Source organism: Balaenoptera borealis (assembly GCF_965194805.1).
Source record: "Balaenoptera borealis genome assembly, chromosome: 8".
Lineage (NCBI taxonomy): Eukaryota > Metazoa > Chordata > Mammalia > Artiodactyla > Balaenopteridae > Balaenoptera > Balaenoptera borealis.
In genome coordinates, this window is record NC_138865.1 from 13,200,071 (window position 1) to 13,222,123 (window position 22,053).

Sequence of the window (22,053 nt, forward strand, 5' to 3'; positions counted from 1 at the left end):
CCTACCCACACTCCCAGCTGCATTGTACACCGATCACTACCTGAAAAATCTACGCTCCTTCCACGCAAAGCGATGTCCATTTCTCCCAAATGCTCCGGACCCTCTCAGTAAGGGACTCCTCCACCTGGAACCACTTTTCTCCTCTTCCCCCCCAAACGCTCCTCGTCTCTCGCTCACACACCACACCCTCCTCCAACTGCTAATTCTGACATCTATAGAATCTCAGAAATCTCCTCCTCAAAACCCGAACTCTGGGTTGGCCGTCTCTCCCACAGCTGCTGGAATTTATTCCCGTGCCAGCACTCAGAACCTGGACCACCTTGGCTTTTTGTCCTCTCCCCTCAGATGGTAAGAACCTATAGGACAAGGAGCTTGTTCAGTTTTGTATCCCTAGGAGCTAGTAGGCACTTTATAAAATGTACTGCATCAGTGGATTCTAGATGGAGAGAGAATTGTAATTTCAGAGATAAGGGATAATCGAAAAGAGAATGTGAAATATTAAAGTCCCCACTGAATTGTTAGACCATCCGGAAACTGTTAGACCTGGAATAATGAAACCATTATTCTGGGCTTCAGTAAGAACTTCCTGTAACTGAACTAAAATTAACTTACGACCAGCTAATTATTTGTGCCTCAATCATATTAAGAGTCTAATACTTGATATCCATGCCATTATGACCTTGGTTCTACCTAAAGGATTCATTCATTTAAAAAACAAAAAAAAAGTCAATAAGCATTTACCACATGCTGGAAATAAAGTTCCTGCACATTCCAGAAGGAGAAGGCAGCAATAAATAAGCAAACTTTTATATACATATATGTAAATATATTAAAATTATATAGTAAATATAAATATATCAATATCATATATAATATTACATACATATATTATATGTATGTAATATTTATGTATACACACACAAGATAATTTCAGATTATAAAAAGTGCAAGAAGGAAATAGGGCAATATGATAGGGTGTACCTGGGGGAAGGAGGCCACTTTAGATAGAACAGTCAGGAAAAACTGTTTTGTGCATTCCTTTTGATACACAAATATATACCATCACCCCCTATATACTGTGAGACCACTTCTTTTTTATTTATAGGTGAAAAGTCATGATATATTTGTATAACCATACACTTCTAAAATGATAGGGAATATTAGGATCTGCTATAAAAAAACTGCAAAAAAAGCCACACAAAGAAGTGGCTGATGGCTGTCCAGCATGTTCTTCAGTGATGCTCTTCTACAGCAATCCCAGGTACAGACGCCTGGGTCAGGTTATCGACTAGAATCAGGGCTGAAAATATCCAAGATACTCGTGAACAAGAAGTAAATGTGGAGTGAAGAGCCCTCAGCCTAAGTGGGGACAGTGGAGACATCAATGGGATTAGCAGATGTGGTAAGAGCCCTACAAGAAGTTCAAGGTTCCATGAGAACACAGAAGAAAGAGATGAAGAACTCATTTATCTGCGACTGCAATACGCTCTGCTAATACCATTGATCTGAAAAACACAGAACGCGAAAGCTGATTAAAATTCTGAAACTGCCTACATTTTATGCTTTTAGCGTTTTCTGAATTGCCTCTTTCTCATCAGCCAGTCTTTAGAAAAACATAAATGAGACTTTTAAAAGCAAAGGTAAAACGACCCTGTTTTTTTTTCATTCAATTCCATATAAAATGTTTCCAACTCATTGTCTTTCTAACTGAGAAATTAAGCCCATAAAATTTTGCCTTTCAAAGCTCCCGGGCAGAAAGGGATCTTTTTTTCTTCTTGCAACCTATTTTTCTACTCCTAGTTAGTTTTTTTTTCAATGTTTTTCTCATTTTAATTAAGATATTAGGTCTCATAATATGGTAAAGAAAGGGCTCCGAGACTCAGGGGATCCTCTATGAGACAGCGCTTTGTTTGGGGCATATATTCACAAGTTCTTGGTCTCAATTATATTAGACACTATCCAAAGCAATTTAATTATTGCCTGTCCACATCAGCCTGTTTTGCCAAGAGTTCCCCCCCAAGAAGGATGAAGATGGCCATTCTTTTCTGGTTCACTTTGCCAAATTAATTGTGAGTAGACACGCGGGAACACACCAAAGGAAGCCACTTTCCCATTTACTTTAAGGAAACAGGTTTTGTTGCCACATTCCTAAGATTGTTCTCCCCGGATGTTCCATGCAGTAGCTGGCCCCTGACACTTTTTGGATTCCTGGGGAAGCAAATGAGGACAGGTGAGGAGAAAATCAAGCTCTCCCCATTAACACCAGGAGCCAAGGACTCAGGTCTCCATCTTTCCTCCTTGTTACACCCAAGCCTGCCCATTACAGAGTGCCTTTTCTCCTGTCTCTAGCCTTCATTAATCTCAGTCTTTTTATACTAGCAGCCATTGTCACAGAATTCAGGAGAGCAAGGAATGTATTTAATAATTTCTTTGCTCCTCTCCACAGAATAAGCCTGGGACACAGGAGCGACCGAAAAACAAACTGTGACTGCTTGAACTTAAAATAACACTCTGGTTTCGGTTTGGGGAATAGCTACACAAAATAGAGAAATCTAAATATTCTTCTAACTAGACAGTAAGGATACTCCTGCATTTGCTTAGAATTTATCCCTCTTTTCTACCTGACGATCTTTGAGGTCTCACTTTTTACATTTCTATTCTGGGTCTTTTTTTTTTTTAAAGAATTTCTAAAGAGAAGAAAAAAGGGAAAGGAAAAAAAGAAACAGCTTTATCTTCAATAGTGGCAGAAATACAGAAGCCATCCTTTGAGTAATTTAGAAATTCTGAGGGCCACTAAGACAATGGCACCACCCCACTGGGTGTCAGAAGACCTCGATTCTATTCTTCACTTTCTTTCCCAAAGAATGCAGACCAGAGTCAAAAGGCTCTTTCTCTGGTCCTCCACCTCACCTCTCCCTCTGCAAAAGAATCAATATTTCCTCTGTTCACCAACCTCTCCTTTTCCATTGTAAACCTTCTTTGCTGAAAGTACAGGGGACTTGGTCTCTATCTCTAATTCCATCACTAACTTGCTAAGTGACTTTGAGCAAATTATTCCCTCTGGGATATGCCCATCTGTAAAATCAGGGGACCAGCAATAAGATCCATTCCCAAGGATAAGCGTCTTCAAGTCTATGGCTGAGACATTAAATTCAATTACTCCTCCAAGCAACTTCCTGATTAAATATATGTGACTTGGACCATCTCAGTCCTGATGTACTCACACAGTGGGGTGGCTCTATATCAAATTTCCCCCGTATATAGCTTTTCGCAATGAATCTCATGTCTTTTCTGAGTATCTGGACCTCCCGGGAACCAGGATGGTTGGTCTCTTGGTCTTTCTGTGCCCTGTGCTGCGCTGACCCTTAGTTCTGGGAGGACATGAATCCACAGGGGCCCTGCCTCTCTTCCCATCCATCCTAGTGTTTTTTCTCTCTGTCAGCTAAAGGCTTGGCCTGACTAGCAAAAGCTTGATTTTTAAAGAAAAGATTCCAGTAAAAGACAGTTTTTGCCTCTGGAAGTAGTGCAGGAAATCCTGGAAGCCAGGCACCAAAGTCAGAGGAAAACAAAACTGGAAAAACACCCAAAGCGCCACCTCTGCCCTGTTCTGGCCATCGCCCCATCTCCTCCTGCCTCTCGTGAGAGCCATGCACCAAAGCAGGGCTTGCAACTCACAGCTGAAATGCCCTGACACCAGGACGAAGCTTTCTATGGGAATTTTCTGTCCTTAGTAATAAGCGATCAGACACCGGTTTCAACCCTGAGATCAGCTTAATTACACTTCAGAGCATATGCTCCAGCAGCCAGTAATAACCAACAGTTCAAAAAGATTAGACTTGAGTAGCTTTAATCTGCCTGGATAGGCAAAGATGGGATGAAAGGGCAATTCATGGTGTCCGGCAAGTCTCCCCACCCTCCCCCTTGGTGACAGGCACTTTCTCTGCTCTAGATTTTTACAGGACTGTAGGCCAGCCCAAGGTTCTATTTTGCTGGTAAATTTTCAATGAGAGGAGATCAATCCTTTCAACGAACTGCATTTTAGCAATTAAGTTCACTTGATTCAACAAGATGTATTAACCACCTTCCACCATCAGGCTCTTCTGTAATCTCTTTTCCATAAGAAAATCGGATCAGGTTCAGTCTGCCAAACTTGTATGAACAAAACAGCCTGCCTGACCAAACCTCACCAAACCATTTCGCCCACTGGAAGGTGAGAAACAGCACTTAATCTCAGGGTGAGGCATTAGAGAGTATGTTTATGATGACCAAACACCTCAGAATTCCTGGGACAGTCCCTCTTCCAGAAAGTCTCGTCCTGACGTCCCCACAAATATACTCCAACTTGTCAGTTTGCAAGACCTGATTTTTAGTTGAGAAAACAGGATAAGTATGATGTGGGGTGCAGATCTGTACGTATTCAAAAAGTATAATTGGGTTGTCACTGGAAAGGTAAACAGATATTACATCCATCCATCGTGTAGAAATCAATGCATAGGGGTCCGCCCTTCTAGCTGAGGCAACTCGCATGGCAGGGAAGAAGGAAAAGAAGTCAAGTTCAGCTCACTGGATCTACTTTTCACGGCTGGGGAAAACCGCAAGATCCTGAGAGGCAGCAGAAAAGAATGGATGGAATACTTAAAAACTATCCACCTAGCGTAGCTAAGTGACTCTAGGGTTGGAAGGGAGCCCACCGAGTAGGTAGCAGGCACACCCTTAAACTACCTCAGGGCAAAATTCCATGTGGATCTACTTCTCCTAACACTTTTCAACATGAATCAGCTCTTTCCTGAAGCAGTGTAGTAAGGGGAGAGCCAGGGGCTATCACATTTTGACGACAATGTGCAGGCACTGTCCCAGGAATGTGACACAGATAATCTTATTGAATTCTACAGCAAATCTGCAAGGCATCTGTAATATATAATTACCACTGAAGCCGAGGAAAGGAAAATTTAGGAGGTCAAAGGACTTGTCTTGGGCTGTAAAATCCTCTAGTGGCACACCCTGAACCAAAATCCCTGCCTGCAGAATCTGTGTTCTTTCTGCTTGGGTTTGCTTGTTTGTTTGCACTAACTATTATTGGGTTTCTTATTTTTTTCTGAATATAAAAGTGCATACCAAGTAAGGGAGCAAGTCAGAATTTTTTTTTTTTTTTTTTTGGCCACGCGGCGCAGCCTGTGGGATCTTAGTTCCCCGACCAGGGATTGAACCCGGGCCGTCAGCAGTAAAAGCGTGGAGTCCTAACCTCTGAACCGCCAGGGAATTCCCAGCAAGTCAGAATTTAAGAACCAGCTGCCTTGAATTGGGCGATTGGGATTGACATGTATAAAGTGATGTGTATAAAATTGATGACTGATTAAAAAAAAAAAAAAAAAGAACCAGCCGCCTGTCTGACCCCAATGCCCCCAGTTTTGCCATTTCACCAGGCAACCACGTCCTCCTTCACAGTGTTCCCTCCTTTCCGGATCAAGCACTGAACATGCCCGGGAAATAGGTTCATTGGAGGATCAGCAGTGCAGGCAAAGCTCGTCAGAAACCGCGGTGCATTTGCCCGCAGCACCGGCGGGCTTCCCTTTTCCTTTCTGGAATGATCCCTGTCTCTTGGACTGGAACCTAAGCTAAGGAGGCTCACTATCTATGGGGAGAAACACGCAGACTAGCTACTGAGTGCTCAAGGCCGCTCCGCCTAAGACCACAACACAAGACAAAGGAAGTGACCTTGGATAAGGGGGGACAGGGAAGGGAGCTTCAGAGTCTCCCAGTCGGGTCAGAAGGACGGCGGTGAGCCAGGCTGCCCCGAGGGAGGACGTCCAGGGCGGCGACTGTTTCCAGCTAAGACATCAAGACTCTCATGCTCACGTTTGCAGAGTCCTTGATGGTCTGCCTGCACGATGATTTCTTTTTATACCCTCACAACTCTATGGAGTAAACAAGGCAGATTTTACATCATTTTAACAGATGGGCAAAATCCAGCAGACACTTGGAGACTTCAAGCACTTCGTCCAAAACCAGAGTCAGTTAGGGCAGGGCCTGGGTGAGAAACCATGCCTCCTAATTTCTAGTCCCCTGTCTGTCCCCTACAGCTTGCTTCTTCTCCAAAGCATACAGGAAAGATAATAAATTCATAAATAATACTAATATAACAAAGAGAAAAAAGGAACGTGCGGGAATTACCATTTCTTCTTTCCACTCTGGATGGGTGGGTTCCTCTCTCCTTGGCATGGCCGCCACATCCCCACTTTAAAACATATTTATGGTAATTTCACGAGCTTACAGTATGACTGCTAAAAAGAAATCACAGCTATACAAATATCTTTCCCTTCTAGAATAATGACCTGTGTCTACATGGCTGGGCTTAACCTGGTTAGTGGATTGCATTTTCCTCTCACTTAAGACTCTGTACCTACCTCCTAAATTTCTCATGAACTGAGACTGAAGAGAAGAGAACTAAGAAATGTGTTGTAGAGAAAGGCGGAGGCTCTAAGATGTCTTTAAAGACACCAAACACAATGCCTGGTTTCATAATCTGTGGGAGAAAATTTGTGAGAGATAAAAGTACCAATGTAGATTAGGAAAACCTGTATTCATCTTTACACAGACTGAAGGAACTTACACACAGAATCAGAAAGCAAACACCGATAAAAATGCTTGTGTGGGGCTTCCCTGGTGGTGCAGTGGTTAAGAATCCACCTGCCAATGCAGGGGACACGGGTTCGAGCCTTGGTCCGGGAAGATCTCACACGCCGCAGAGCAACTTAGCCCGTGTGCCACAACTACTGAGCCTGCGCTCTACAGCCCGTGCGCTACAACTACTGAGTCCGCGCATCACAACTACTGAGCCCACGCTCCACAACTACCGAAGCCCGTGTGCCTAGAACCTGTGCTCCACAGCAAGAGAAGCCACCGCAATGAGAAGCCTGCGCACCGCAACGAAGAGTAGCCCCCACTCGCCACAACTAGAGAAAGCCCACGTGCAGCAACAAAGACCCAGTGCAGTCAAAAATAAATAAATAAAATAAATAAATTTATTTTAAAAAAAAAAAGTGTGTGTGTCTCTGTGTGTGTGTGTGTGTGTGTGTGTGTGTGTGTGTGTACGTGCGCATGTCTCGGGGTGGGGGGGTGATTGAAACCTACAGATCTGGGTTCCCTTAACTTTTTTCCCAGTGAATCATATTTAAGGCTTGCTACTTTTTTTTTTTTAATATTTATTTATTTATCTAGGCTGCGCCGGGTCTTAGTTGCAGCATGCAGGATCTTCATTGCAGCATGTTTATTTGCGGCACGTAGGCTCTTAGTTGCGGCATGTGGGATCTAGTTCCCCGACCAAGGATCGAACCTGGGCCCCCCTGGATTGGGAGCGTGGAGTCTTACCCACTGGACCACCAGGGAAGCCCCAAGGCTGGCTACTTTGACATACAGATTTTTGAGAAAGCATTTCAGAAATTCTGCCTGAAGTGAACTGTCAATGCTTTAGGAAGGGACAGGAAAAAAAAATGAAGACAGGCAAGATTTCCATTTGAAATGGATCATTTCTGAATGGGTGAGCATGCTATCAAAAGCAGGAGCAGATTCTCAGCCCCATCAACTGATTAAGAGCCCCACAATGAATGCCTTTTAGTCAACCAATAGCAGCTATAAGACATCTAAAATATAACTCCCAATAACAAAATAATTATTTTATGAGACGTCAGGATTAAGATGGGAAATGTGCTGCCCCCCGAGAGGAGGGTGGAATATTCTTTTTTTTTTTTTAACTTAGAACTCAATTCTGCTATTAAATAGTGGACCTTCCACATAGGAAATCCTCAATCAGAGCTTAAAAGATTTTGGAAGCCCAAATACATGAATCATATTTCTTCCTCTCTGGCTCACTTATTTCTCATTCCTAGTCAATAGCAGACTTGGCACAATTATCTGTGGACACGTACTAGACACAGATCATGAGCTAAGCACAAGAGTTGTGTTTTAGCAAGAAGAAAAGTCTAGCTCATTCATACTCTCCACTCTTGTAGATTACAGCTATAAAAATCTCATTTCCCAGTACTTATTAGCTAATACATTTTTTACCACTCGCCAATTTCCAGAGAGACTATGTTAAGGAACTAACCCATCCATCAACCTTGTTACATCCACCACTAACCAATCAATTAACCGGAACCAGAGAGTGCTTTCAATAGAAGGACAAGAAGATTGATGTAGGCCAAAGGGCTTAAAACAGCATCTCTCCCCGAGCTTGTGATTTAAGAATTTACAGGTTAGCTCTCTCCTCGATGAAACATAAAGAGATCAAAAGATCACTTGCATTACAAGGCACTGTGCCCCAGGGGCCAGATGATTGGTTCAGGAGGAAGTGCTCCCATAGTCCAGAAGGAAACATTATGGATTGGTGTGTTTAGAGACGCATTATGAAGAAAAAAGGACTTCAGTGGGGCCTTGAAGGATGGGCAGGCGGAGAAAAATCACGTGCTTTTCCACAGAAGGGGTTGGTGATTTCCATTGCTGTGCTCCACCCTGGGAAACCAAAGCCCTGGGAAATGAAATATCTTATACTAACTGCTAGAAGTTATGCTAGAATGAGTTTTGATTCCTGTTTTTAGTACGAGGGTCTAGAGTGAGGTGCTCCCAGTTAACTTAGTAAGATTGGCTTTTGAGAGTTAAAATGTAGAATCAATATATGACTGAAAAAAACTTAGATGAACTAAGCCACATAAGGAAAGAGACTGGCTCCCAGGCATTGAGTCGAGTCCTGACTGATCTCATTCACACATTGGGCCAGGGAATATATCAGTACATTCATAGGAATTCTTAGTCAGCCATGGAAGCCTGGAAGATGCCTACAGAAGGCAAGACCTAATGATGCCTACCCACAAGGTCTCCAGGAAAGAGGAAACTTTAGAAAACAGTGTCTGTGCATTCCAGTGTCTGAGAAAGGAGCTTCCTAAAGTGGACACGGGTGCAGGCTTGCTGCCGCCAGACTCAGAGTTCTGGACCTCCTGCAAGGTGGCTGCCCCAGGTGTTCTCAGCCTGATAATATTATGAAGTGCTAGATTTACCTTGCCTTGATTGCAAACCCACACACAAAACTTGTGATTATGGTTTATCAGGGAGAGAATGTGCTGGTTCCTGTGTCACTTCCCACTGACCTGGCATATCTTATTAGCATCCTAAGGTCAAACCATTGTTGTGAGAAACAGTACTATGAGTTGGCCTCAAAAAGAAGACTCTTCAGAGCATGGTTTAACGTGATTCATATTTCAGCATCGGTAAGGTACACAGAAGGTAGAGAGAGAGTGCACCCTCACAGGAGCCCTCATGGGGCTGAGCACTGAAACAGTGACAAATGTCTATTCACTGGGATACACACAGAGGCTAAGAGCATGTCCCTCAATTTCCCCATTGATAAACTGGTAATAATTACAGCTACCTTATAGGAGTGTTATGAGGATTAATAGTTCCTGGCACTTAGTAGGGACGATGTGTTTGCAGTTCTTTTTACCCTTATAACTTTACAATCAGCATGTCAGCTGGGAAAATACTGACCTAATGATCATGCCCACCTCCTCCACCACCCACATCAACAACCGCTCTACATGGCGAAAATGGGAATCTGCTGGTTATCAGCCATTGCGCCGTCCAGGTAAGATACACCCACTCCACACAGAGAGCTAATGAGTGGCCGATCCCTTGCAGCAGAACAGACGGGCTGAGGGCCCAGGAATACTGCCACAGGCGCCAAGCACCAGGGGCAAACTCACCACGTAGAGCTTGCGCCAGATGACCGCCCATTCCCGCAGTGTCGAGGTGAGCTCCTGTACCAGTGGGAGCTCCCCGGGAATCACAGTCTCGTGCTGCCTAAAGAGAACAGACAGATGCTCCCTTCACTCTGGGTGGATCACCGTGGCTTTTCTTGATGGAGGTCATGATCCCCACAACTCAAAGATGGGAATGGGCTGGTTGGGCTTCAACCAAAAAAAAAACCTTGTCCATTTAGGGAAGGTTTGGGTAGAGAATTTTTATCACATCAAGCAGCTGAGAAAAGAGAAAGAGCTTAACACACCACGATTCTCGAAATGAATGGGTATAGAGCCCAGCCTCTATCTCCCTATTCTGGATCTTTACAGGAGCCTCAAATACCGACCAGGCTGGCTGCAGCAATTGCCAGGGATGGAAGCCCAAATCCAGTACTTTCGCTGGTTCTGCCAAGCAGCCGTTTTGTTAGGGAGGGTGGGTGGGAGGAGAAGTGTTCATGGCACAAGGGTCCTGGGGCTTGGAGCCTCACACAGGACCTGCTGTGGGACTGAGGTGGGACCCTCTTTTGCAGTGGTACTAGGTTTGCTTCTCATCTGCTGTCTCAATGCACAGAAAACGTACGTATACCCAAATCCTCACTTACAGCAGACTTTTAACAAGGCAAACCCGACACTCATGCACATAAATCCCGTCTGGTATTTTTATGATTAGCAAAAGGAGAAAAGGAGAGAGCGAAAGCAAGCAAACAAATGGGGATTAGTGGTGGGATTGCTAGGCGTAGATAAGAATACAAGACACCCCGTTAGGTTTGGATTTCAGATAGATGAAAATAATTTTTAAGCATAAGTATGTCTCAGGAAATACCTGAGACATGCATGTAAAAAATTACTTGTTATCTGAATTTCAAATTTAACTGGGCATCCTGCATTTTACCTGGCAACACTAGGTGGTGGGAATATGCCCCCAACCCTGCCCTTCCACCAACGTGGCTGGCTGTAAGTGACCCTGGAGGCTGCCTAGGAATGAGAAAGAAGATTCTCCAGGAGGGCAAGACACCTGCTTTTCAGCCCTGATTATGTGTGAATTTGGGCACGTCTCCATCTCTCGTCTATAAAATGAGGGTGCAGAACTGACGGCTGAGAATGATCTCTGCAGCTGTTAGCCAGAGTGCCTCTGTGACCCACTCCACACTCTCTAACGGCCCTGGGATTCCTTCTCCAGGCTCTCTTTATTCCCTCCTTAACTCTCCTGCCCGCTGGCTCACCAGCTAAGTGGATTTTCTCTGCAGAGCGCATTCGCACACATTAGTTAGTTCATAATTTCATATCAAGTTCATGACCTACGTGGGGACAGATTTGTTTTCTCTGATTTGCAGGGGGAAAGCCCCAGGTGCACTGACTTGTCCAAGGTTCAGAGCTGAATAGTGCAGGGTGTTGTATGCTCACCTATCATCTCCCAAGGTTCCCAAACAAGCGGCTCTCAGGTCTTAAGGGCCAAAGAGCACCAAATATTCATGTGCGTGCACACTCATGCGCGCACGTGCGCGCATACACACACACACACACACACACACACATGCACGCGATCAGTGAGCAGCCAGTGCAAGAGGAAAGTAAAGGCCCTCTCCGTTCATTATCTGTCTTTACTGTTCTGGGGAAGGAATAAGTATCAAAAAAGAAGACAGAAGAAGGAAGGATGTCAGGAAAAAGTTTTCTTTCATTTCCCTTTCATCCGAGAAGTGGAATTGATGAGCTGAGACAGTAATACACAAAATGATATTTTCTGACTTCATAAAATCTATAAGGATATTTTACATCTTCCTCACCTGTTAGGAGTCTTCCTACGTTAGAACTTACCCACGGTCTTCCACAGTGGCCTCTTTCAAATGGATATACGTTTCAGGGAAAATACCCTACGGAGAGAAGAACTTGGGTTATGTGGCTGTAAAACTCTCAGCCCAAAGTAAAGAGCGCAGACAGCAGCAAGGATGCGTGGGGGAGGGGAAAGGACCCCTGGACAACAGCTACGGTTTGCAGTCAAGGTTGCGGGACATCAATTACATCACCTGCCTACCTAAATGAAAGCAAGCCTGCAACACTGAAAAGGTATAAATTAATCCTTGGGTTCAGCGAGCATAAAATAAATGCTCTGTAAATGACCAGACATACATGCCCGGGTCAGCTCAGAGCTGCCATAATGGTAAAGTGTTTAACAGTGAGATCCTAAAACTCCTCCAGGTCCTACATGCCATGATATGCTTCCCTTAAAGGGTTTCATATAATTAGTGAGATGGAGGGCTATGTACTTAGTGGCCCGTAAAATTATAGTGATTTTCTAGAGTCATTCCCCTCAGCACTTTCACTTAAACAAAATGCATGGAATCAATTAGGACTCATTATCTGGTTATTTTTAGCACTTTTCAGTCTCAAGTTGCTCTCCATTCTATGTCCCTAAGAGGCAATTAGTCGTCAGTATTGTGACATTGCCCGTGGGAAAACTAAGCCCAGAAAGACCCAAGAGAAACACTGGAAAGCGGTGGGTAGAAACTGCAGAACTGAAGATTGGATCTAACCAATGGGAAGCAACCCAGGATGTGAGTTTTCTTAAAAGCCAAAAGCTTCTGTTATTCAACCACATGATATGCCCATCAATAAACAGAGACACTGCCATCTAGAAAAGCACTGCTGGTCCCTGTTGTATGGTACTTTTCAGGCCAGACCAGGAGAAGCAGAAGAAGCTGTTCAACAGGCCCCATTGGCTCAACTGCTCATAGCCCTGAGCCTGTAGAAGTGCAACCACATGGACACCCAACGTCAGGGGAGACTGGCCACAAGGATGGGAGAGGGATAGCTCGCTCCCTGGGAGACCGGGTCAGAGATGCGTGTGTACCCAGTGATCCTTAATCCATTCAGAGCCAGAAAACGAGTGCATTTCAACCCGGGTTGGTCTTGCGTCTAGTTTTATGTGCTATGTTTATCTGAGCAATTCTCTCCTTTCTCTCTTTTAATCCTTTGCCAATAAAACAGGAAACAGCAAGAAAATTTGAGGCTACGCTGCTCCCAGCATTGGTGATGACAAGGTGGATCCTGCCACTGCTTGAGTCAGAAGCAAAATGGCCATCCTTTCCCGCCAGGCAGGAAGAGCCAAAAAAAAAAGTACAGACATACCCGCCCTTCCTCGCTCTGAGAAACGGGCAGGTGTGGGGCATATGAGTGAGAAAGCATTATCCCAATCTTGTTACTGATGAAGACCCAGAACACACACAGAGACAAGGTAACACCGACCTCTTTCATTATAGGGACAGGATTCGGAGTGATTTTGGAAAACCCATCAAAGAGTTAGATACAAACAAAAATTCAATGTGTGTGTAATTCCTTTGGGGCCAGATGAACGGGGTTCTGAAGCTCCAGATCTGTCCTTAGGATGCCTAAGAAGCCTTGGGTGTTTCTTCTGTCCGCTAGGTCGAGGTAAATGTTTTGTTGACGACGATCTTTGTGGAGAACCGGGCTTGGCTGCTCAGCACTCAGCTTGGCGACGGGACGCTGAGTGAAATAAGCCAGACACAGGGCTTCCCTGGTGGCGCAGTGGTTGAGAATCTGCCTGCTAATGCAGGGGACATGGGTTCGAGCCCTGGTCTGGGAAGATCCCACATGCCACGGAGCAGCTGGGCCCGTGAGCCACAATTGCTGAGCCTGCGCTCCGCAACAAGAGAGGCCACGATAGTGAGAGGCCCGCGCACCGCGATGAAGAGTGGCCCCCACTTGCCACAACTAGAGAAAGCCCTCGCACAGAAACGAAGACCCAACACAGCCATAAATAAAAAAAAAAAAAAAAAAAAATAAGCCAGACACAGAAGGACAATTACTGTCCGATCTCACTTGTATGAGAGCATACAAGTGTATGTAGTCAAATTCATAGGGACAGAAGTGGAACGGGGGTTAACATGGGGCTGGAGGAGGGAGGAAGGGGAAGTTTGTGTTTAATGCGTACAGAGTTTCCGTTTGGGATAATGAAAAAGTTCTAGAGTTGGATCGTGGTATGGTTGCACAACAATGCGAATGTACTTAATACCCCTGAACTGTACATTTTAGAAGAGTTCAAGTAGTAATTTTTTTATCAAGTATATTTTACTACAATAAAAAAGTTGTCCGGAACTCATAAAAAGGGGGAGCGTTGAAACCACTCAAAGTAGCAGTTATCAGGAGCCATATTTGCAGGTTAAAATCAGATGTAACACTGCTGGTCCCAAGGAAAATATCCTGGCAGAAGATTTTTCAAATCAAGAAGATAAAGGACCAATTAACTGTTTCATACATCTATAATCTGATGACTGGTCTCCTAATAACTGGGAGAAATCCGAAATAGAAACATTCGTAATACAAGTGGCTTATTTTGTGATGTCTAAGCAGATCATAAGCAGATAGTTTATATTGGGTATACAGACATGATGATTTTCATATTAAGAGAGTATCTATTTTGTTGTATTTTCACTCTGTTACTTGCAGGCATCATCTTTCCATGATAACATATGTCCACTTACAGCCATTTAATTGCTCTGGTAAATCTGAGGCTGTAGGCCTTTTCCTGCACCATTCTGACACACAGAAAGCCAGAATAAACCTAGGTAATATATTTCTGATTTACAGCCTATCTCTCAGTTTTGCTTGTGCTTTCTCAATGTAACCTACCCACTTGAGGGGGAAAAAAAAAATGAACTAATGATTTTCCAGATATTGCCCTTATCCATAATTCCATAATCCTGCCAGGATCAATAATCAGTTTCTGCAAAGCTCTTGGCTTCTTCCATTTGTAAAGCCACTAGCATGTTTCATCACCACTCTAACCAGTTAGGTCTGCTTGTAAATAACACCAAAAATTTCCATTAAAACAATAGGCTTTTCAAATAGCTCTTCCCCTAAAGACTGGCAAACAAGGAAATAGCATTAGGAATAGCATTTCAACTAGGCTGGCTTCCCTAATGAAGGGGTGTCAAAGTTGAGCATAATTCATGACAGCTGACTTGGAATTCCCTGCTTTTCCTGGATCTCTCTACTAGAAAGATATTTCAACTTATAAGTCAACAAGAAAATGCATGGCCCTTGTTTGTACTATTATTTCACTGAATTACAAAGTTTAGTTACCAAGAACTAAGAAAAGTTCTTACTGAAATAATTCTTTTCAAGAGTGAGATTGAAAGTTTAAAAGGGTTTCAAAAAAAATTTAAAACACACCGAGACCTTGTCATTTAGATCTTAGTGAAGCACCCCATCCACCCACTTTGCAAAGCAGACAACAGTTGGATTCTGATGTATCACAGGATGCCTTAGAGATGCTCCAAAAAGATTCGTACAGACTGTAGACTCTCTGAAAGGGAAAACTGTGGTCTGGGGCCTTGTTTCAACACAATTCACGTTCACCAGTTAAAAAATTCCCTTTGATCTTAAAGTTCATATGATCTTATCTGAGAGTGGATTCTTGTTTATGTTTTCAAATTAACTTCTTTTTTTAAAGGATTGGTAATTAAGTGACATAAGTATTGCTGCTCTTGAAGAAATTTAGAACTTCAAAATTGTTCACTCTATTCATGCTTTGAAAAATAACTACCATCTCCATAATTATGAGTAAAATAAACACTATAGGGTTAAACCCAAACCAAGAAGCAGAGGGGGCTGTAAACTATAGGTTCTCTAGTTAACAAGCATCCCAGGAGAAAAGGTCTTCTGCTTTGGTCCTATCATGCTCTCATTCACGCCACAACGTCTGCTATCTTAGGTCCTTATATGAAAGCCTGGGGAAACTAAAGTCAGCAAGAGATTATTCATTTAATCAAATAATTTATAATTATTTTCATTATAATTAAGCTGAAAATGAAGACATGGGGCATAAGCATCTCACTGTGGGTAGAAAAATTCAGCATCAGGATTTGGGGAGGGATAAAAGGATCAAAATTGTGGGAGTTGATACCTGCATTAAAAGCAAATATGCCTTTATTTTGGTAGATTATTAAATTGTCAGAGTTAATAAACTGTGTGTGTACACACACATGTGCAAATACTGAGTGTTACCTGAGAGTCAACAACATAGAAAGCTTGAGTAGGACAGTCCTGTTTTTTGGCTTTTTTGGCTGTACCACGCAGCACATGGGATCTTAGTTCCCTGACCAGGAATCGAACCCAAGCCTGCTGCATTGGAAGCACAGAGCCTTAACCACTGGACCACCAGGGAAGTCCAGGACAGTCCTGGTTTTAAATGGCCCTATACCTTGTGGGAAAGTGTTTTTCTGGGCCCATAGCTCTTTTGAGACTGTGTTCTAGCATCACTTCTGTATTGTGCCATATTTGAAGAGTAAAACCTGTGGATTTGTGAGGGGTTTTTTTGTTTTTGTTTTTTTTACTAGCTGTTGATAAATTCTGAAATGTTTCTCTCACCCCTCCCAATTCACTATTTTGCATGTGAACTAACTGTGAAATAGTATGACCCTATCCACTTTGTTCTTTTCAAAAGAAAGTGCTGACAGGCTAGCTGTCCCAACGTGCAGTGTCACAGGAAAAGCGCTGACCTGACCTAAAATAAACTGAGGGGGTATTAACCTAACTCACAGATTTTCTTTAGCTTGATGATTAGCAGCTTTGGCACTGCCAAAAGGAACCCACGAGGGTCAGTATTTTTCAAACGCTTTGCCCATGATGAGACAGCAACCCAGCACTACTATCATAAAATATAATGAAAAATACATAAAATACTGTAAAATATATACCTAACACAAAAGTTTCCTGAAACACTACTTACCGTCACATTCTATTCTCTTTCTATTTTTCAGTGTTGTTTTTAAGAAAATGTTGGTTTTGAAAACTACTACTCTGGTTTAACCATTTTTTAATAAAGGAAAGAGTCAAGTGGAAATGGGGAGACCCTTTGGTTCTGGGATTTCAGCACTGGAACTAAAGGATAAAGGGAGAAGCCCGGGTCCCCCCGCAAAACAGAGCAATGTCCCTGTGTGACCCTACGGCTCAGCTTGAGGGAACCAGGAGCAAGAAGTCCGCAGAGGCCCTACCTAGGGTGTCAAATTCACCCCCGGCCTTTATCCTTGAGTTGGCTGGTGGGAAATATGGCCAAGGTCAGAGAATTTGCTTTCAAATCTAAAGACTAGCCGTCAAAGAGAAAGCAAACTAGGTCTACAGACAGCAGATAATGGAATCAGATACGACCACACAAAACTAGCACACAGATTTCAAACTAAAACGATAAGCCATACCTTTTTAGATTTATTTTGGAGGGTATATCCTCTGTACCAACCTGTCAGGGTAGAAGAGAACACAGAATCTTTTGTTATCTGGGACAATATAAACACATTAGCAATATACGTCCTCATCTTGTTAGGATACTGGGATGGAATCCAGGAGACATTTAGCAGACAATATGAGCATTCTGGTTTATTATGCAATAAAAATCTAGATCTATTTCAGAGCTTTATTCTCTTGATAACTAAAGGATTTAAAATTCACTTAGAACCATGCCTTGTCCCTACTCCTTTGGAGAAAGGATAGAACAACAAAAAAAGCAAGACAGAAGGCAGCCCAACCTCTCAACACCTTAATACCTCTCAGCATTCAATGAATGTTTTTGTATAAATGAATATGAACTTTCATCCATTCATATACATTCTGAAAGTCAACTTATACTATTACACTAGATTATACTATCAAAATAGATATTTTAAAATAATTTATATATATTCTCTCCCTCTCGCTTTCTCTCCTACTCCCACTTCCCTCCTCCCCAAGTTTCCAGGTTAAGAACCAATATTCTGGAACAATTTTAAATTGGAGTAGCAAACCTTATATATATAAATATTTACACCTAAAAACAAACTGAAATAAATAATGACACAACATTTTAAACAATTCTTGGCAATGCTACAATACCCCCTACAATGAAAAGATTTTATGTGTTTGCTTAACGAGGCTTTAAGTAAAGTCTTTAACTTCCTTTTAAAAATTCCGATCAATACACATATTCCTATGGATGTTTTCCCACCCTCTATCTTGTAAAGGGAGTATACAATCTAATCTGTCCATAAACAGATATTGTATACAAAATATTTATTGAACAGCTACTATAGGCAATTCACTGTAATAACTTTCCTCACTCCCCATGCCCATGAGGCATCAGTGTGGTCATCTTGCTTAAGTAAACGCTGTTGTCCGTGGTCCAGATGTGTAAAGTAGCCATTCACACACAGTGAGCAGACGCAGGCTGTAATGAAAACTTTAGGCATCATATTTCTGGACAAAACTAGTACATAACTGGAAATATACACACACTCCAATGTTCATAGCAGCACTACTTACAATAGCCAAGACATGGAAACAACCTAAATGTCCACCAACAAATGAATGGATAAAGAAAATGTGGTACATATATACAGTGGACTACTACTCAGCCATAATGCAGTAACATGGATGGACCTAAAGATGATCATACTAAGTTATACGTGGAATCTAAAATACGACACAAATAAACCTATCTACAAAACAGAAACAGACTCACAGACATAGAGAACAGACTTGTGGTTGACAAGGGGGAGGGGGATGGGGGGGTGATGGATTGGGAGTTTGGGATTAGCAGATGCAAACTACTATATATAGAATGGATAAACAACAAGGTCCTACTGTATAGCACAGGAAACTATATCCGATATCCTGTAATAAACTATAATGGAAAAGAATACAAAAAAGAACATATATAACTGAATCACTGTGCTGTAGACCAGAAGCTAACACAACATTGTAAATCAACTACACTTCAATAAAAAAATAAATTAAAAAAATATTTCAGGCAGCTGTTAATAGCATTCTAGAACTCTCTTGTAATTTGTTCTATATAAAATCATCCAACACTGGACATGCAATCTATTTTGGATATGTTAAAGCAGAGAGTTGAATTTACCTTCTTTGAGCATGGATTTATTAATATTTTTACAAATTTTAAACTGTCAGTATTCACACATGTTAAGGATTTTGCTATTTTTACCAGTTAGAATGGGGTATTATGCTGTGAACTGGTTATAGGTTTGCATCAAGGCCCATGGTTGACAAAAAGATATCTGAACAGGAAAACACTGCTCCCAATTTAAGATGCCAAAATGCACGCAAGATCCAGTTATACCCACACCAAACAATTCTCCCAGGCCTCAAGAGTCTTCACCCATCTATACACACTTGCTTGGTTCTGCTAACATGTGAAAATGACTTTTGCGGGACTTCCCTGGTGGCGCAGTGGTTAAGAATCCGCCTGCCAATGCAGGGGACACGGGTCCGAGCCCTGGTCCAGGAAGATCCCACATGCCGCGGAGCAGCTAAGCCCGTGCGACACAGGTACTGAGCCTGCACTCTAGAGCCCGCGAGCCACAACTACTGAGCCCGCAAGCCGCAACTACTGAAGCCCACGTGCCTAGAGCCCGTGCTCTGCAACAAGAGAAGCCACAGCAATGAGAAGCCCGCGCACCGCAACTAGAGAAAGCCCGCGCACAGCAATGGAGACCCAACACAGCCAATAAAATAAAATAAAATAAAATAAACTTATTAAAAAAAAGGAAAATGACTTTTGCGTGAATAAATGGCTTCAACTCCATCCTGGGCTGGGAAGGGGGAGGCAAGCTGAGAAACAAGACTTTAGTCTCTTTCAAGCAGTTTTCATCTATGTCCTATAAACCCAAGATGTTACAACACAGACTGGGTCCACTTTCAGAGGGGAATTTATCTGTACTTTTGTCAATAATGTTTTTGCACAGCTATCTATCACAGAATTATACTTCCGAAATCTGTCGTTTTTGAAAACTTTTTTTTTTTTTAACCTCCTATTTTTTTACCTCAAAGTCTTCTCTAGAACTGTGGTGTGTGCATAACCCCTATCTAAAGGCTCAAAATTACCACGCTGAATTTTACAAAAGTGAACGCTCACGTTCCTTGGCATTAGGTAGTAGCAGAACACTGTCTATTTCTGGAGTTTTCATCATAGACTGTCAGGACTCCATGAATTCAATAGCTTAAATGCAAGGGATTAGTAATAGTCCAAGAGTAGGTCTGCTCATTTCCACATTACCAACCGGGGTTGTGATACAAGCAAGAACATGATTTTCCAATTAATCCCAACATTTAAAGCAAGATAATTACAGTTCAATATGGTATGCTACTGAATGCATATCAACAAGCAGCTATAATCAATGAGTTGTATGAACTGGTCAGAATCTCAGATGCTTTCATAAGTTAGAAAATGAAGGAAATGGTGGGGGGATGGTGAGTCCAGACGACTAGTCTCACTTATAATTAGGTGAAATGACCGTCTCAAAAAAGTAAGCTTCCAGCAACCATGTGGAACATCAAAAGTGATTCTACGCTAAGGGTTGCTCTTCGGTTCAGGAAAAGTCATTTCTGTTTTCCTGGGACTGCCTCATTCCAGAATAAAAATCTGGCCTCTCCAATTTAAAAATATCAGAGAGTCCTTAATTCCATTGTCAAAGTCGCTTACTTTATCTGGTTTCTCAGATCATCTCCATCAGCCAAGACTCCATCACCTGCTCCATTTCACCTCACCTGTCCAGATGCATCTCTGGCCACTGCCCACTTTCTGGCTCCCACAGGACAGGTCCCTTACTCGGCTCCTCGCCCCCTCTACATGCAACCATTCAACAAATATTTATCAAGCACTAGGTTTAGATACCACGATGCAGTGGAGAGCAAGAGTCGTCATGAAGATTACACTCTAATGGAAAATACATACATGTATAGATAGATAGATGATGATCTCAGAGAATGACAGTGCCAGGAAGAAGCACTCAAGGAGAGCACATGGCAGAAAATGCTTAGTAAACATGGGACATGATGTCACATAAGGTGACCAAGGAAAGGCCACTGTGAGAAGCTAAATGGAACCAGTCACGAAAGAGGAGACAGCAACAAGACGGTGGTCAGAGGGAGGCATGATTCTGGGCCCTGACTGCCTATTAGATTCAAAATACCGATGCCTGGGCCACATCCCCAAATACTCTGATTTTACTGGACTCAGGTGGGGCCCACGCTTCTAAAAAGTTCCCCTGGTGTTGCTACCGTGCACCACACACATAGGTATCATGGGCCATGGAGGGACTGGGGTTTTAGCCTAAGCACAAGGGGAATCCCCGGGAAGGTTCTAAATGACATCATGCCTCACACTTTTAAAAGATCACGCTGGCTGCGCTATAAGAATGGATTGTCGAAAAGGGAGAATAGCTCATAGTACTAAACGGAAGTATTCTCTCAGAAACACTGCAAAATCTTTGTTAAAAAAAAAAAGAAGTGGAAAGTATAACAAGGGCAGAGTTTTTTTTGAACCTTTAAAAATAATTTCATAGCAGTTCTGGAAGGATAATCAGTTATGACCTAGGCAGCAGCACAAATTCTATAAAAGCAAATAATTTCTGCAGTATATCAAATAAGATATGGGCTAGATAGCTGTTAAAGTATCACCTAGTTTTAACCTGGAAAGAAAACAATAAATTCTATAAGGAGTTCAGATAATGTCATAAGCAATCATGTAATAAATGTTTAACAAAGGAATAAATATGTAAGACATCAGGCCAGACTCTGTGAAGATAAAATAAAATACATAAAATAAATCATACATAATCTTCAAGGGCAACTTTTATAGATGACAGAAAGTTATACGTACCTATTTAGGACTTAGAAATTTTGTAGGTATGATTACTATGCAAAAAATAGGCTGAGAAAGTTGTTGGGTTGATCATAGATTTTAAAAGTTGTGTATATTATATACCATGACATAAACTGTATTTGGGCTATGTGATCAGATACTCACAGAATGATTGTAAGAAGGTTCCAATATCACAGGTAATGACATTTTCCCTTGAAGATTCAATTTTGTTAAATAAAAAATCTTTTCCCCCCAAAAAAAAAAAAAAAAAAAGAATGGATTGTCGAGGTGAGACATGGTGGAGAAAGGACACCAGTGAGGATACTGGCAGGTACAGCGAAAATGGGGAGAGATGAAAAGATGGAGGACCTATTTTGAATCGATAAGAGTTGCTCATGATTTAGCTGGGACTAGCCATTAACTGGGGGAGGAAAGGCAAATACTCAAGGGTACTTAGGTCTTGGGTGTAAGCAAATGAGTGGACAGTATTCTTCTTTAGTAGGAGAAGACTGAAAAGAGAAAAACACTGGGGAATAGGAGACAAGAGTCAGGAGACCTATTTGGTCTTCTGCTTCCCATCCTGAACAAGTGAGCCCTGAGCTATTAGGTGGGATG

General features: G+C 42.3%; 1 protein-coding gene across 2 annotated transcripts in view; it reads right to left on the reverse strand.

The window, feature by feature from the left end:
- The window catches only part of DOCK5 (dedicator of cytokinesis 5), a 214,915-nt gene that overhangs the window by 111,217 nt on the left and 81,645 nt on the right, over positions 1 to 22,053 (reverse strand). For both annotated transcript variants that reach the window (XR_014247657.1, XM_082402765.1), the window contains exons 3-5: positions 17,003 to 17,043; positions 11,604 to 11,659; positions 9,753 to 9,849 (exon numbers count right to left, since the gene is read on the reverse strand). Coding sequence is in view for 1 of the 2 variants with exons in the window: in XM_082402765.1 (XP_082258891.1) it covers positions 9,753 to 9,849; positions 11,604 to 11,659; positions 17,003 to 17,043 (194 nt within the window). In the remaining variant the exon portion in view is untranslated. The remainder of the gene's footprint in view (positions 1 to 9,752; positions 9,850 to 11,603; positions 11,660 to 17,002; positions 17,044 to 22,053) is intronic.